This window comes from Mchenga conophoros, linkage group LG4 (assembly GCF_057382185.1).
Source record: "Mchenga conophoros isolate Kocher_MC1m ecotype Shallow Benthic linkage group LG4, M_conophoros_male_GT1.1, whole genome shotgun sequence".
In the NCBI taxonomy this organism is placed as follows: Eukaryota; Metazoa; Chordata; class Actinopteri; order Cichliformes; family Cichlidae; genus Mchenga; species Mchenga conophoros.
The window spans coordinates 29,489,465-29,506,146 of NC_140529.1; the positions used below are offsets into that span (position 1 = coordinate 29,489,465).

Here is a 16,682-nt window from a genome sequence, read left to right on the forward strand (position 1 = left end):
CTTTCACAAAATGACAAGTAATTTTGATCAGATATAAAAGACTGAACAGCTCATTGTGTTTTCTCAAGCCTGTGTCCCTCGATGCTGTCTTTGTCTCAGGTGGGTCCAGCTGGCTCGCAGTTTGGGATTCTGGCCTGCCTGTTTGTGGAGCTGTTTCAGAGCTGGCAGATCCTGGCCCAGCCCTGGAGGGCCTTCACCAAGCTGCTGTGTGTGGTGCTCTTCCTCTTTGCCTTTGGGCTGCTGCCCTGGATTGACAATTTTGCCCACATTTGTGGCTTCATCTCTGGCTTCTTCCTGTCCTTCGCCTTCCTACCCTACATCAGCTTTGGCCGCATGGACCTGTACCGCAAACGCTGCCAGATTATCATCTTCCTGCTGGTGTTTGTTGGACTCTTTTCAGGCCTCGTGGTGCTCTTCTACGTCTACCCAATCAAGTGTGAATGGTGCGAGTTGCTCACCTGCATACCCTTTACAGACAAGTTCTGCGAGAAGTATGACCTCAATGCTCACCTCCACTGAAGTGTGAGCACTGCAGGAAGGCATCAGGTCAAAAGACACGGACTGGCTGGGGGATTGTCTCCCTCTTCTATGTGGACTATGATAATATGCTTGTGTTATTTTACTCAATATGAATACCCATACCACTCATCATAAGGACTTATTTTCATCATCACTCCTTCACTGTCGAGTGAAACAAAGCTAAGGCACTTGTGAACCTCACCAAAACACCTAGCTGTCCTGCAGAAATGAGAAAAGCCAGCGCTGGAACAATGAAGATTTTCTTTCCCCTTTTTTTGTACATTCACCCTCCAGGCAAAAGATTTATTAATATTATTATCCAGGCAACCTCATACAAAAGCAGGGACAAAAATCAGATATTGATACCTTTGGTGCCTTGTTGATAAATGTACCAACTACTGCCATATTTTTGTTACATTATGCTGAGCACTCGAATGTTATCTCTCCTTTTTTTTTTTTATTGCTTCTCAAGAAGTGATTACTGTTTTGAACACGGTAGTGTTTTAGCTACCTGTCTACTCACATGTATTTGAAAAGAAAAGTAAAAAAAAATCTACAAAATGAAAATGTCTGCCTCTCCTGCTTGAGCACATGATGAAGATCGCTTTAAAGTATTTAAACTCATAAGAATTCAAACAAAACCACAACAAGCTATGGGATTGTATTACAGCTTGGATTTGTATGGTTTATAAAAATAGAATTGTATTTACACTGAGATGTTGTTTACAGTAATTGCCTTCTATAATAATTAAAAACATTATTAATCTATTGTACAAGTGACAGAAGACTAGATAAATAGATAACTGAGAAAAGCAACAGGTTCATTTTGTTGCTTGAGCACCTAAATCCACTGTTGTTCCCCTCAGGCCTTAACACAGACTTAACTCCATGTTCAGTGGATCAGGGGACGCATTAGGATACCGAACCCAGGCCAGCTATATTCGTGTCCTCTTTTCTCCTGCTGCAGTATTTTGTGCTTGACAAGAGTCCATGTTAGAAATAAGTGGAGTGGAGAGTGCAGGGTAAGGATTGAAGGACTAGCAGTCGCTGTTCCGCCGTGAGTACGCCTGTCCAGATAGAGTGTACTCCATCTCTTGGAAGTGCATGTTAGATACTGTGATGGCTGATGGCCCTATCTCCTTGAAGCCAGCCTTGAGGTAGAAGGGCACGAGGAAATCCTCGCAGATCAGCAGAGCTCGACGGAGGCCTGGCATGCAGCTCACGTACTGCAAGTAGCGCCACAAGATGATGGAGCCCTTTCCCTGCTGGCGGCAGTGGCGGTGCACAGACAGCACATGGATGTGCACAGTGGAGCTGTCTGGGACATGCTGAGTCATGGCCTCCTGGTTAAATAGAAGTAATGTTATTAAAAAAAGAAAATGAATGAGCCACAGAATCACAGTCATTTCACCAAAATCAGGCAATTGTGAAATACCTGTGAAAGCCTCTCCTTGTCCCAGCCAGAGCCGATGATGAAAGCTACCAGCTGTCCCTCTTCAAACCAGCCCAGAGACAGCTCAGGGCACTGACCCAGGAAGCTAAGAACTTCATCCAGGGTAAGTGGACACTCTCCAGACACAGATATAAATGCTGGGGAGGATTTTAGAGAGTGCGTCAGTTTGTGGGAGGAATGAAAATGAAAGCATGAAAGAAATATGCTCTCACTAACTCTGTAAATGGCACTAAGATGAAGTTACACATTAATATGTTGCTTATATGAAATGCAACGATCTTGCCTAATGACTTGCCTTCTCTTTCAATCTCGAACACACTGATGGCATCCTGTGGTGTGAGGTTCCTGAACTCGCTGGCTGGGAGTGTGTGCCGCCTCTGTTGCAGAGAGCTGTCCACCCTGACAGGTGTCTTCTGAAAGAAGGGTTTGAAGAACAGTAAGCCACTGACCTGTTGTGTCATCATGCCTCAATACAGCAACAACAGGAGCTTCTGATTATTTTACACAGTTCCTCCTGTGAGTCTGTCTCCTTTTTTCCAGCCTTTTTCTACTAGAACTTTTAGTAGCAGTCAGATAAAGTTAAACCCTGCAAACAAAACCTCCCGTGCCCTGCTTTTCCCACAGCTCTGAGTCCAGTCTTAGTCACCTCAGCTGGCAAGATGCTGACCTTCTCGCCTCCCCCACTCTCTCTCCCTCCTCCTCTTTTTTAACTGATCTCTAAGTGGCTGCTTCCAAGTAGGATAGCTGTCTGTGCACGTGCCACCGAAGTCTTTAAATCCTCTAACGTTAAACAGCAGACTTTATTGTTCTTGCTGTATTTTTTATGCGCTTTATACTTTGGATTTGGTTTGCACTGCCACATTAAGAGATTGACAAGTCTGTAGCTGCAGCAGTTCAGTGAGAATTTTTTACTTATTAGTATTCAGAAAGCTTTAATCATTCCAACACTGAGATAAACATTTGAATCAACCTCGTGTCAGAGTAGTTACAGAAGTCTTTTTTTAGTTTTTCCCTCTGTGTTAGAATATCTTTTTGTAATGGTAATATCCTGCCTGCACAGATGGAATAACTCAGGCAGATTAATTGTAAAACTGTGAACCTTCAGTATGAAAAAAAGTGTGTTGTTGAGATACTAGTTTTCATGGGCACATGGATATTGGCACATGCACATTTGCATGTCCTCTGGGTTTTGTCTTGTTCAGCGTGGGGATGTGCAGGACATGGTGTGACTGTTGTGGTGATGCTCGTGTTTTTAGAGACCAAGGGCGTCCGGGCTACTTTGACTGAACTGAGTAAGGAGGAGAGATTTTATGCGGATTGCTGTGGGGGTGATTTCATGCCTTAAAGAGATTTAGCACAGGCTAATTAAATGAGAGCGCACGAGCATCAGCTGGCCTTGGGTAAACCTGTTTACACAGACGTGTTTAGCTGTCAGCACAACAGTAGAATTTCAAAGGACACTTTGAGTTCACTCTACAGCAAACCACTTCATGTCATGAAATAAAACCACAGTGCTCTATATCACAAATTCTGTGGATGTGTATGCATTGCATTCCTAAACTTCTTCATCTAATAAACTTTTTCATTGGATTTTCCTTTGTTAAGACTGAAAAAAGAAAGCCTTATTTCTCTGGCCCCAAGAGTTTTATATTTTATACTGCAGTTATTTGGCTGTACAAATACTTTCTCCAAATGGCCTCAACTATTAAAAAAGGAACATTATTATTAGGGATTACTGCTTCATACCACTCCTCCCTTTGGCCTTGGGCTGTAATGATGTTTTGTAAATCTCATTTATTCTGTGTTATCTGGACAGCCTGCTAATCACAAATACAAGAACATCTATGTGAGCCGGATCATCAGATGTCAGGCATGTACACAGCCAGAGATTGCGTTACCTTTTCTGACCTGGGAATCGTTCAGTGCTGAACACACTGTTACAGTTAAACAGTGACAGAGTTGACTTTCACTCATTCAGACAAATTTAGAAAAGGAAACGAACCTCTGACGCTCAAAGGTGTAAGCATGTGAAAGCTTATTAAACTCTGACGTTATGTAATTTAGCCTCGCTGACCCACTGACCAAAGTGTCATAGATCTAATCTAATGTGTGCGCGCGTGTGTGTGTGGATACACACATACTGCACACATGCACATTTCTACAGTGTATTATGTTTTTACAGGCTAGCTTGAAGCGAGCTTGTGTAACCAAATCCTCATTAAACTTTAAACTGGCTTACAGCTGTTGTTGTCTGAGCTGGGCAGCAGCTAATCATGACTGCAGAAAAGCTCTGAGACATTTTGCATCAGACGGGTGGAAAATTCTTACTGAAATGAGCTGTCGTTCATTTATTTATTCTTCTGGGATACATTATATCCATTTATTTAAATATCAGACTAGACTTCATGTTTTAGATGTTCTGGTGATTTAATTGTTTATTTTAATATGGGTGTAACCTCCTATGTGTGTTATCATACATATATTTGCACATTCATGCATATGTAGGTTCAGGATAGAGAATTCACTCAGACCTTCTTCACAGTCAACGCTCCCTGTGAAAAATACACTGAAATGTGATCCAAAGCTACACGTTTCCTTGGCCATGTGGCCAGTAGAGAGCAGTGTTCACAGTGACAGAAGACTCCTTATTGTCATGTTTATACACAATAAAAGATATAATCCAAAGTAGCAGAGTGCTTAAGTGTAATTCTAAAACCCTGTGTCAGGTGCTTGGTCTTCATAATGACAGAAACAGAGTATGCACACTTTTAATTTTATTTGATAATATACATAATATTTATTGATACTAGACTTGCCAGTATTCTGTTTGCTATTGTGCACACAGCAAAAAAGAAAAAAAGAAGAGAAGACAGACTTTGATAACTTTGAATTTTTCTTTGCTTTTCATCCGTTTACATGACGCAGTGCATAACATAGGAAACTGTGCTATCACTGAACCTTTTTGGGTGTGACCAAGTATTTGTCTACATTTAAAGAACACAGATTTGTATGTTTTTATCAATTTCAGGACCAACATCTTCATCTGAAGCTTGACAGATTTAATTGATATTGAGTGATGACTGCAAACATCATTTTACATCTCTTATGTTCTTCATCCACTACTAAACGTGTGTGCTTTTCTTCACGATGCTTGTAATTACCTTGTAAAACTCTGAATCCTTAAACTTCTGGGCTAATTTCCTACATCTACACAGTAGCAAATGTCACTGTTTTACTGTCAAAAACTTGTACATTTGTCAGCATTAAACTGTAATCTGTGAGCTCTACAGCATAATATTGTCTTAATAGAATTGTGTTCTTGAGATGATCAGCAAACAACTTGCAGTTGAAGTAATGACTCTTTCTTTATTGTTATACACATGCTGCTATACACACACGGGAAGAGACAGGTATTGATTTTACAGAGAGCCAAATACCACTTAGTGTGGAGTTATCCTGGATACCAGGTCAACAGTGGTCAGAACGGGAAGGCACAGTGTCAAGTTGAAATGGCACAGAAAAGGAGGGAGTAAAGACAAAATAAGCACGTTACCAAAAGTAAAAAAAAAAAACCATTCAAAGGAGTCAGAGGTTTAAGCATCTACAAATTCACATGCAAATGCGAGCCCAATTATTAAGATGCATTTGCCTTTGCATCTATTGCATTGGATGCCTTCCTTTCAAAAACACAATTGTTACGAGGAGAACCCACTTGAACCTAAACACTAATATTGAATGCATAATCAACACATGGCAATAACATAGTAAATGAACAGTTCAATTGAATATTGCTCAATAACAACATACGTTTTTCCAGTAGCATGAAGTTTGCGATACGAAAAAAAGGCTCTGTACATCAGCATAAAAAAAATCCTGTCTACGGGCTGAAACTGTTGTATACTGTGGCATTTTTAAGAACACTAATGTCCATTGCAACAAGCAGGCAGCCACATTAATTCAAGGCACATAGATCTATATGCAGTGTGCTACACGTACACAACCAAGGTAAGTACAGTCGCTGCAGCCACACAAACACGTGACCCCTTTTTTTGCAGCTACATCACAGAAGCAGACACTGGCATTGCCACGGAAAAAAAGGGACTGTAGAAAGTTGCCACATATACCACGAGCACCCTTACTGTGCCACACTAAGTCAGCAAACATGTAGGTGCAGCATCTATGCTTGTAGCAGGCTTTAGCTATCTTTGAGTTCAGCTGTTAGGATGTAAATCTGTAGCTCTTTTTGATTATCAAAGTCTTAAATATTGTGCATGTTAACTGAATGTAGTTCCTTTATTTATATTTTTTTATATATTATATAATATATATATAAAAAAATGTACAATTTTAAAGGCAACTACACAGGACTCTAGTTGTAATACATAGATATATAGTTTGAAATGATAAAACCATGTGTTGATGTTTTAGACAGCAGACAGCTTAAGACATATGTCATTATATACTTTTGTTGTGAGGAATGAATTATAACTGATTTTGTTGGGAGAGCAAAATCACCTCAAATGGCCACACGGATACACAAGTAATACAAATTCTTTAGAATTTAGTGTCAAAAACTTTGATACAGCGTTAATTTAAAGTAAGTGCGCTTAAAAGCACCACCATGACAGGTAGTGAAATTTCTCTGGAATAAACAGTACTAAACAACAACTCGACGACTGAAGACCATTCGAGAGTTAATAAAAAGCTGGGGGGAGTTGATCTTTTTTTTTTAAACTTCAGTCATAGAACAAGCCATCACAAACATCTTTGCGACCGTCCAATTTCTTTTGTTTTGTCAAGAGATGCTGATGGAATAAACAGAGTCCTGCCTCACTCTTGTTAACTTCCTTTCGGGGCTGTTGTCAGCTCTGATCACGCAAGCAGAAGACTGAGCTGTGGGGGTGAAAGGAATGAAAGAGCTGGATGATCTCTGAAGCAAAGATGGGAGGAGTTAGTGGATGAGATGTTCATCTTCCATATGAAGGCTGCTCGTGGGACACAGGAGAGGCTGGCTGGAGCAGTTTGTGCTCTGACTTTTCAGGCTTTCTGATGACCCTGGGGTTGGAAAAAGGGGAAACAATCAATAGATAAGAAACATAGTTAAAAGTGAAGTTTCCTTTCAGACTTTCAGTAGGAGAACAAACTGTTCTACACCAGTTTGGCCTTGCAGGCATTTAATTGTTGATCATAACAGAACATATCACTGCTGGGGGGAGGTTTCTAGCTGTGAATGATAGCAGTGAATGTTACCATTATCATCAGTAGAGCTCATACACAGAGAAGCAGAGCAGACAGGAAAGCCTACATACCACAGTTATTCCTCCATACCAATAGAGCAGGAATCAGGACCTAGAGCTGGCCAAAGTGAGATGGTAAAAAGAGACAAGATGGCAGGGAACAGAAGAGGGGGGGTAGATAACACACAGAAGCACCAGAGCACACACGTTAGAGGCAAAGCACACAGAATTGCAGCCTTAAAGTCCAGGGTTAAAGAAGAAAGACACTGAGCTGAAGTACCAGAGGGAATATTTAACTTCCAGTCAACAGTGACAAGTCTTCACTTTGTGAAGACCTGATTTGCTCTAAGCTTTCATCGGAAAGTACAGGTCCAAAGTTTAAGAAATGACACATCTTTCATTTTTATCACTTCTTCCTTAATTAAAAGGATCCTTGTAAGGGCTTTTTTTTGTTCTTCGTCCCAGATGGAAAAGCTCTTACCTGGCAAAGACAGATCACCTGGTGGGTCACTCTCTGTTTTGGTCAAGCTACTGTGTTCACTGATGCAGTCCTGCAGAATGTCTCCTCCAGAATGCATCCTGTCCTCTGGATACCAACAAAGTCCAGAATGTCATCACTGTCACTCAAACACATGACTGTTCACTGAGAACCAAAGGAGAAAACTCACCTTCATCTGGAGACAGGGATTCTGCCACGTCCTCAGTCGCTGTGGCCTGGAAGAATAAAGGAAGGTAGGTTTTTGTCTGTACTGGTGTCAGAGCTTAATGTCAGTTAGTGAAGAAGAAGCTTACATCTGTGGGGGCGGGGCTACTGGACAGAAGAGTGTGTGGCTGAGCATCAGACATCTCCGACAGCTTCTCTTCATCCTCCTCCTGGATTGGAGACGATGGAGACCTCAGGGTGCTGGAGGGGAACAATGCAGAAAAATAAGAAATACTTAACTATACTATTAGAAGTGGTAATTTAATTATTCACGGTGACATTCATGCACAGAATTTGACTTTGACAAAAATATTCTAGCCCTTAGATAAGCCCTTGGGCCTTCAGCCTCTAACAGGCCCATTTTACATGATTATGTCAGCTCTAAATTTTCCTCTAAAAAAGAAAATTTGCTGGAGGCATAAAGATTAACTAAAAACACAGCTCTTTACAGGAAATGGATAAAGGGGTAAATCTGATTACTGGCAGAGTCTCATGGGAAATGATGTTTGACACCATTACATGCTATCCAATTTCCTACCTAAACCAGATTACTTGCAGTAAAGATTTTATGTCTTAGATTACCTGTCAGGTGACTTGCTGACTTTGCCTTTCTGCAGACTTCCATCGCTTAAATGCTCTGGAGAGCTTAACTGTCTGTTGTCCCCTCCCAGACCCCCAGAGAAATTGATGTCGTCATAGAGGGGGGCTGATGGGATGGCAGGAGACACCGAGCGCAAACCATTCAGGGCCTCTAACAGTGAGATGGGCTCGAAGCCAGGAGGAACTGAGTCTGTGCCCTGCAAAAAGTCAGTGAAAGAGAAAAGTGGATTTATTGTTGATCTTAATATTATAATAAAGATTTCAAAAAAATTTTTTTACAGTTAATGCAGTTAGGTAAGATGCACAGCTGGTTAAAAACGTATATCTTACTGAGTGCTCATCGTGGTCCATAGTCTGAGCCAGAACTGGACTAAAGGACACGGGAGAAAGAGCTCCAGGCTTTTTCCTTACAGCTCTGATCTGAAGCAAGGCTCTGAAGGCTGGAAAGCAGATACATTCATTAATGAATTCATTGATTGAATCTAAACCTGCTCATATAGCATGACACAACTTTTTTTTTTTTTAAGAAAGTAACACTTCTTACGCAGCCTGCAGATGGGGCAGTTGTTGGCCTGGTACCGCAGAGTGTCCGCACAGGAGTTGCAGAGACAAAGGTGTCTGCAGGGCAGGATAAGCGTGTCTCGCAGGTCAGACAAACAGACGACGCACTCGTTGCTGTTGTCACTGTTCTCATCATCAGATGGCTAAAGAAGAACAAAAAGGCTTACAAATCAATCACAGCCAACTTTTTCCAACATCGTGATTCTTCTCAGCAATTCCAACCTTAGTTTCTTGGTTGTTTTTGTTCTCGATTCCATAAATCTCCTGCAAGAGGTAGCTTACACGGTCCACCTGAGAAAAAAGTAAAAAATGAAATTCAACATTTAGATTTTATAAAAAAAATATCCACATATTCTTAAAAGTTTGAAAGAAAACCCATTCACTACAAATGACTGTAAATCTGTTATGTATACTTAATAACATTAAAGTAGTGCTTGTCGCTCAAATGTAGAATAAATAAATACATTCAGAGTCTAAAGCGCAGGTTTACAATCAAGTCTATTTTAGAGATTGGCACACATCTGCTCACATGCTTTCACAGGCTGAAACATCCACCTTTCACCTGCTCTTTGATAGAAACATGCCACACATGGGCTGGATAAATAACTAACGGCTCAAATATGACTTTACTCTAAACTTCAATAACTTATAATAAAACAAGACTGAAATAAAAACCTTTATAAACTTACAATTTGCTTCTGCTTCAGAGGTTTCACTGAGAAACTCCCATCAACATGCTGGGGGGGGGGAGAGACAAGACATGTTTTAGCTCATATAAATAGTAAACATGCTCTCTACATGTTAAAATTATTTATTGTTTTTTAACATATACATACTCTTTCAAATGCTGCCAAAAGCACATGGGCATGTCCAAGACAATCTTGAAAAAAACAAAACATCAAGATTATTGAGGTAACAATTAAACTGTGATCGTAGTCCATTACTTTCAAATGTTAAAAAGGAGCCCACTGAGAGACGATTTCCAGCTTTTTAATTTTATTTTTTTGACTCCACTATAGTAGCTTTGCATGACTCAGAGTTCAAAATTATTCTATTTATCTTAAACAAGGCAGTTTAGCTTTTCTTTCTTGAAGGTCACCCTCCCTTCTAACCTTCCTCTGATTGGCTGCTCATCCCAAAAAGAAAGTTCATGGGGGTGGCTCTCCTGTTTTCACAAGAGAAAAACTGTTTGCCTGAGATGACTATATAAGGGAGATCTGCTTCCTCTGATATCATATAGAAGCAGAGAAAGGAGTCAGAAACCAAACACTTAGAGCACCTAAATGCCTAAACTTTTGGCTCACAAGAATTACCTGTACATAAACTGACCAAATTATCTAAAACTTTGGCCATGTTTGCTGTAAACATCTACAACTGTAGCATATATTAAAGACAAAATGTAAGAAAAAGTTCAACAGTCCCCTTTTTAACAGAGTCAATATTGATATTAGTCCTGTGCAGCTCCAGCGACTTACCGTCCCCTTCATCAACCACAGCTTGGATCACCATGGGAAACACTCCTCGGTCGAGGTCGAAATTCAGCTTTAAAGGAGACAGTTACACATAAATAGAAGACATATATCAAATCAAACGTGGTGATGCAATGCTTTTTTATGTGCTAAATTAAACTGATTACAAAATGCATTAACTACTGCAAATGCTTACATCTTCTTCTTTCCATTCGCTGAAATCTATTTTAAAAGACGGCATGGAGAACTGCTGGCTCACCCCCCGCTTGTAATGCACAGTTTCAGAGGCCATCGACGGATCCTTTGGGCTGTACCTACATGTAGAAGACAGCAAAACTATCAAAGTTGACTTTGGAAATGACAGAAAAGGGAAGAAATATTCCAGTACAACCTGGAAACATTTTGCTGCTGCACTTATACAGACATCAGCAATGAAGACTCAATGTGAACTAACACTTATATGTATTAAGAAATTCAGTACACTTTTTAAATAAAATCAAACTAAAGAAAATAGAAAACCAAGCACAACAGCAGCAGCCGCCGTCATTTTATGGATCATCTTGTTTGTTTCATAAGACGGCAACTTCAGACTATCACTTTCGTCTTTGTCTGAGTCTTATCTGGTATCCATGGTGACTGGTGGTTGCTAAGGACCCATTGCATCTATTCTAGACTTTGTGCTCTGGAGCTCAATCTCACACCCATAAAACAGCATTTAAATGTTTCTTGTTGTTACTGCTTCACATTAACATGAAGACGCTGTGTCAGAGCAGTATCAGTCTGTGTGAATGGTACAACTGATCCGCAGATGCATTTGCCCCATCTTTGTTTACTTCACACACGGCATGGATTTTTATTTAATAAGTAAAAAACCAGATGATGATTTGATTGTATTAATTGTAAGATTAAATCCTTACACTGCCATGCCATTGGAGAACTCCTCAAATGCCTGGCAGTAGAGGGTGATAGCCACTCGAGCATCAGCATCAAAAGTGAACTCCACACCATACTGGACCTTTGGTTTCCCGCCGTCCTCCGCCAGTGTGTCAGAGTCATCTTTATACCTACAATCCAGACATTTGACAAGGCTTAGGCCAATGTGACTGGCTTCATTAAAACTTTTATGGTGATGTTTCATTGTGATAGTGCCTTTATATCACTACCTGACCAAACGCAAAGAATCCTTCCTGATGTTCACCAGACTCCTCAGGGTTTTCACAGGCTCATGGGGTGCAGGTGTTACATATGGAAACTAGTGAAATAGAAGGATTTGAAATTATTGAAATAGTTCTACTGACCATTTTATTGATAAGAAATGTCAAACTGCTGTTGAAAATACAGTGCTAAACAGCAGGTTAAATAAACAACAGTTTTCACCTGCACTGGCCTATTTCCAAGAAAATTCAGGTCCATGTTTTCCCCAAAAAGGTATCCCTCTGGATGTGGCGTGTCAAATTTTTCTCCTCCCATGAAAAAGTGGCTGGCAAAATAATTCCCTGAAGGTGAGATATTTTAAAAGAAAAAGCGATGAACAGATTGGATGCACTCATGTTTAATAGTGCAGTCATTTCGGAAAAAGCAGCACAGCAACCTTGAAGCTTTAATTTTGATTCTTTTCAGCTATTTGTCAAATTTAAAATACTTCCATTATTCAGTTAATGCTAAGAAAACTAGTTTGGCAAGCAATAAAATGGTGGCTAAACTAGTTTATATACTCATCTTCACATTGTTTTTACAATGTGAAAAGATCTATATGCTATCAAACTGTGGTTTAAAGGTTATTGCTTTAAAGGGTGAGAAACATTTGATGACATAGAGGGTCACTACGTCAACATCTATGATTCCCCAGTTCTTAAAAGTCCATCTACTCATGATCATCCTGATGAACATCAAGACTGTCTGTCTGTAATAGCCTAATAAACAGCCATCGTGCTTTATCCTCGGTGGCAGCAATGTCCGACACACCGAAAATACTGTAAATCTGACAAAAATGTTTTATTAAGTTACCGTCTATTGGTAAAAAAAAAAAAAAAAAAATCGCAATCACATATGTTTACAATCATTATTTGTCTGCGCGGCTGACGGTCATTAGCAGAAAGCGCATTTAGACCGCACTAGTTAGGAAGATGGGGGTTTATGACGAATATGATTTCATCGGAGACATTGACGATCATTTACCAGATTTCGGTGGAAATCGGTAAGCCGAGTTGGCTTGAATATCGATGTCTTCAACACCAGCGATTCTACGACTCAGGATGGACCCCATCTCTGCTTTCTCTGTTGGGTCGCTCGATATTAGCTCCAGTTAGCTAGCAGCGAACGATGCGTCGGCAGTTCCAACTTCCTCTGCCTTCAGTCTAGACTAACACCAAAACGATAATAACACCAAACACAAATACACGCTTTATTTATTCTAACATTTTACTCGCTCTGTTTGTTGGTGGCTACGCGGCGAAAAGGAAAACAAATCGAAACGAGCTGTTGTTTTGCCAGAGGAGAGCTAACAAAGCAGGGAGATACGCTGATTGGCTGTCGCCGAGCGTTCCGGAGCGTTCGCTCTGTGTGTAGGGACTGCCCGGAGGTCCACACGGAGCTAATTTAGTAACGAAGGGAAGGTGTCAGAGCACGGGCGTCAGCTCCAATCCAGCAAATTCAACGCTGTATGAACTACGTGTAGGAAATGTTTGACCTAGGGTTAGGGTGCTTCCCAGAGGGTCATACTGATTTCTATAAAGTTAGAAAGCAGCAACAAACTGCATTGCATGGTTACAGATTACATAAAAAAGTCTATCAAAGTAGTTGCACTTAAATTAGTCTACAGCTTGCCAGTTGACTGATATGTAGCACTTCCTAGGTCACTGATGAAGGGAATTTTCAATACAGAATCACTGAAGAAATCTTGAGATTCCTTAGCATAGTTATGATTTTTTGTGGGGTTGGTTCGTTTATCTTTTATAAAAATTTTGGTCGCCCTTTACCAGTCCCAGGCCTCTAGCTCCTTGTATAATTTTCCCATGTGTGCTTTAGAAAAAAATTATAAACGATGACAAGGCATAATGCTGCTCACTGATTGTCACCACTCTTGTCAGCTTAAAAATCTCTCCCATCAAAAGTGTTTTATTTAACTTTTTCTTTATAACATGGCAGCACAGTGTGTTGTTGGGGGCTTTTTGTCCCCTGGCAGGGTCTCCAAAGTGATCCTGGGTGAGGGACCAAAGAGGGATTCAAAAACCCCTATAAGCAGAAGATCAAGGGAACTGTTCCTGCCTGGGATAGGGTTACTGGTTACCCTCTCGGGACCCTGGAGTCAGGCCCAGCGAGGGGCAAACGTCTGGTGGTTGGGCCTCCATTGCTAAAACTGCTGCACTGAAGCTGCAGGGAAACAGGGAACCATCAGGCTGAAGAAGGAGTCTTATTGGGCTTTGTTAGCCTGTGGGACTTCAGAGGCAGCTGATAGGTACCGACAGGCCAAGAGGAACACAGCTCGAGCAGTGGTTGAAGTAAAAACTCGAGTGTGGAAGGAGTTCGGAGAGGCCATGGAAAAACACTTTTGGACTGCCTTGAAGAGATTCTGGCAAACCATCAGGCGACTCAGAAGGGGAAGTGGTACTTTACCTACATTGTGTATACCTGTGGAGGTTCTCAGTGCTCCACGTCATCGTAGTCAAAGGAGCTTGGAAAGAAAAGCGTCTGGACTTCTTTAAGTTTCTTGTGAACCCTAAAGAAGTCCAGACGCTGCTGACTTTGAAGGAAGACATTGTCGGGCTTTGGAAGGAATACTTTGAGGACCACCTTAATCCCACTGACACATCTTCTGTAAAGGTAGCAGCATATGGGGACAAGGGAGACAACTTGTCTATCTCCGGGGGTTACGCCACTGAGGCAGTTAAATAACTTCTTAGTGGCAGGGCTCCCGGGGTGGATGAGGTTAGGCCTGGGTTCCTGAAGGCTCTAGCTGTTGTTGAGCTGTCTTGGTCGGCACACCTCTACAATGTTGTGTGGAGATCAGGGGTTGTAACTCCTGATTACCAGACCTGGGTGGTGGTTCCTATCTTCAAGAAAGGGGACCGGAGGGTGTGTTCCAACTATAGGAGGATCACACTCCTCAGCCTCCCCAAGAAAGTCTTGCCAGGGTGCTCGAAAGGAGAGCCCATCCGTTAGTCAAACCTCAGATACAGGAGGAACAATGCAGTTTTTGTCCCGGTCGCAGAACACTGAACCAGCTTCACCCTCTTTAGGATACTTGAGAGGGCATGGGAGATTGCCCAACCAGTCTACATGGGTTTCCCTCGAAGTGTCTTATGGGAGGTGTTCCGGAGTATGGGGTGTCAGGCCATTCGATCATTATTCAACCGTTGCATGAGCTTTTGTCTGCATACTGTTTCTGGTGGGTGTTGGAGTCCACCAGGGCTGCCCTTTATCACACATTCTGTTCATAATTTGGTCCTCAGCTGGAAAAAGGATGGAGTCACCACTCTATGTCAGGGACAACTTCCTGCCCCAAGCTGAAAGATTTAGGTATATTTAGGTTTATTGTAGGGTCTACCTTACAATTCAAAAGCGCCTTGAGGCGACTGTTGTTGTGATTTGGCGTTATATAAATAAAATTGAATTGAACTGAACTGAGTGGTGGTGCACTGGAAAGGCTTGAGGAGGTGGCCGGGGAGAGGGAGGTCTGGCATTCTCTGATTAGGCTGCTGCCCCCATAAGTGGAAGAAAATGGATGGATAGATAGATGGAATTTGCAAGTTAAATGGACTGGTTCATATATAGTAATTTCCTATTCAGAGCTTTATATAATATCACCTGTTGCCCTGTGACAACTGGGATAGGCTCCACCTTCAGTGCAACCCTGATTTATATAAGAAAAAGAGAATACATTGACTTTATCTTTAAACACACTCTCTCTTCTCCTCATATTTTTCACCACTGTCAGAGCAACTTTAATTTTCCTTGATATTTCCACTTGCTTCATCTTCTACCACATCTTGTTGTAACTATCTGATACACAGACAGACCTCTACAAGAATGTAGCATAGTACAGAAATGATACAAGCTGGTTCAGTTCTCAACCTTTTTGGTGCTAAAGGACATCAGAGGTCATAAAAGATCAAAGCACAGCAGAATAATAGTGAATAGTAGGGCTGGGCCATATCATACCTTTCACGGTAATACCGATATAATGTTAGGCAACGATAAATATCGCGATACAATATGGGTAAAACGCGCATGTGCAGTGCCTTTGTTTTCATACGCACATGGCAGAAAAAGCATAATGACCGAGAATGAGAAGGGCGTTGAATGAAACAGATGAACCAGAATTGGTTTGTTAAAATGGTGCAACTTCAGTGGTGTGGAACTGGTTTGGCTTTTGTCCGTCAGATACACACCAAAGCACAATTTTTGCTAGAGCATGCTAGCGGGCCGTTGTTATTACCATGGTTTTGGAAAAATAAGTTGCTCTTTAAATCCTTTGATTTTCTGAAAAAATTGACACTGCCCCTTATAATTCTTATGTATGAATTCTGGTTGTGCTTACTGACCTCGAAACGATTTTGTGTGGTACACTGTGCTCAAAAAAAAAAAAAAAAAAAGTTTTAGTACGACTTTGCTAAGCTACAAACCCGCACCGCTTGATGGATTGTCAGAGCATTATGGCTATCGTAGTCAGGAACCTCGCTGTGCTTCAACATAATATTACCATATTGTGTGTGTGTGTGTGTGTGTGTATAACCTCTTTTTAAGTTTTGTGGATATTATACATGGTTATGCTCAGGATATGTCAGCCCATTTTCACTGGAAATGCCTTTTGGTTAAACTGCCAGCAAGGAATTTGTATTTTCACTGTTAAATTTTCACTTAAACAGCTGCTTGTTTAAGTGAAAATACATTGATGTTTTTTTTTCTTTTTTTGCACTAATAAAGTTGGGAGTTGTAAAGTATTTTGTCTCGTGTCAATTATATTGTCAGTTATATTGTTATTGCAAATTTTCAAATGTATATTGTGATAAATATTTTTGGCCATATTGCCCTGCCCTAGTGAATAGTGTAATCAGTCTATCTCTATATATATTTGGAAGTTTAAATATATATATGTCCAGATCTTTAAATGTTTATGAAACTGTAACCCTAAAATTACA

At 40.9% G+C, this 16,682-nt stretch overlaps 3 protein-coding genes across 8 annotated transcripts in view; 1 reads left to right on the forward strand and 2 right to left on the reverse strand.

The window, feature by feature from the left end:
* Window positions 1-9,035, forward strand: part of rhbdf1a (rhomboid 5 homolog 1a (Drosophila)) — a 37,169-nt gene extending 28,134 nt beyond the window's left edge. For 3 of the 5 annotated variants that reach the window (XM_085271653.1, XM_085271657.1, XM_085271658.1), the window contains 2 exons: window positions 100-7,941; window positions 8,530-9,035. In XM_085271653.1, coding sequence (XP_085127779.1) covers window positions 100-519 — 420 coding nt within the window. In that variant the 3' untranslated portion in view covers window positions 520-7,941; window positions 8,530-9,035. The remainder of the gene's footprint in view (window positions 1-99; window positions 7,942-8,529) is intronic. The other 2 variants (XM_085271655.1, XM_085271654.1) reach the window with 2 other exon arrangements.
* aanat2 (arylalkylamine N-acetyltransferase 2) lies at window positions 1,557-2,640 on the reverse strand. Its single transcript, XM_085271662.1, has 3 exons — window positions 2,268-2,640; window positions 1,955-2,109; window positions 1,557-1,862 (listed from the first exon to the last, which is right to left on the reverse strand). The coding sequence occupies exons 1-3, from the start codon at window positions 2,434-2,436 to the stop codon at window positions 1,557-1,559; spliced, it is 630 nt and encodes a 209-aa protein (XP_085127788.1). The 5' UTR covers window positions 2,437-2,640.
* mgrn1b (mahogunin, ring finger 1b) lies at window positions 5,325-13,101 on the reverse strand. Of its 2 annotated transcripts, XM_085271660.1 has the most exons (17): window positions 12,721-13,101; window positions 11,920-12,038; window positions 11,706-11,794; window positions 11,460-11,606; window positions 10,739-10,856; window positions 10,549-10,615; window positions 9,910-9,953; window positions 9,763-9,810; window positions 9,296-9,364; window positions 9,057-9,216; window positions 8,843-8,952; window positions 8,495-8,709; window positions 8,002-8,113; window positions 7,878-7,923; window positions 7,691-7,795; window positions 7,282-7,327; window positions 5,325-7,027 (listed from the first exon to the last, which is right to left on the reverse strand). In XM_085271660.1, exons 1-16 carry the CDS (start codon window positions 12,806-12,808, stop codon window positions 7,287-7,289), a joined length of 1,578 nt encoding a protein of 525 aa, XP_085127786.1. In that variant the 5' UTR covers window positions 12,809-13,101; the 3' UTR covers window positions 5,325-7,027; window positions 7,282-7,286. The 2 variants fall into 2 exon arrangements, with proteins under 2 accessions (XP_085127786.1, XP_085127785.1); XM_085271659.1 differs by lacking the exon at window positions 7,282-7,327.
* Between the last annotated feature and the right edge of the window lie 3,581 nt (window positions 13,102-16,682).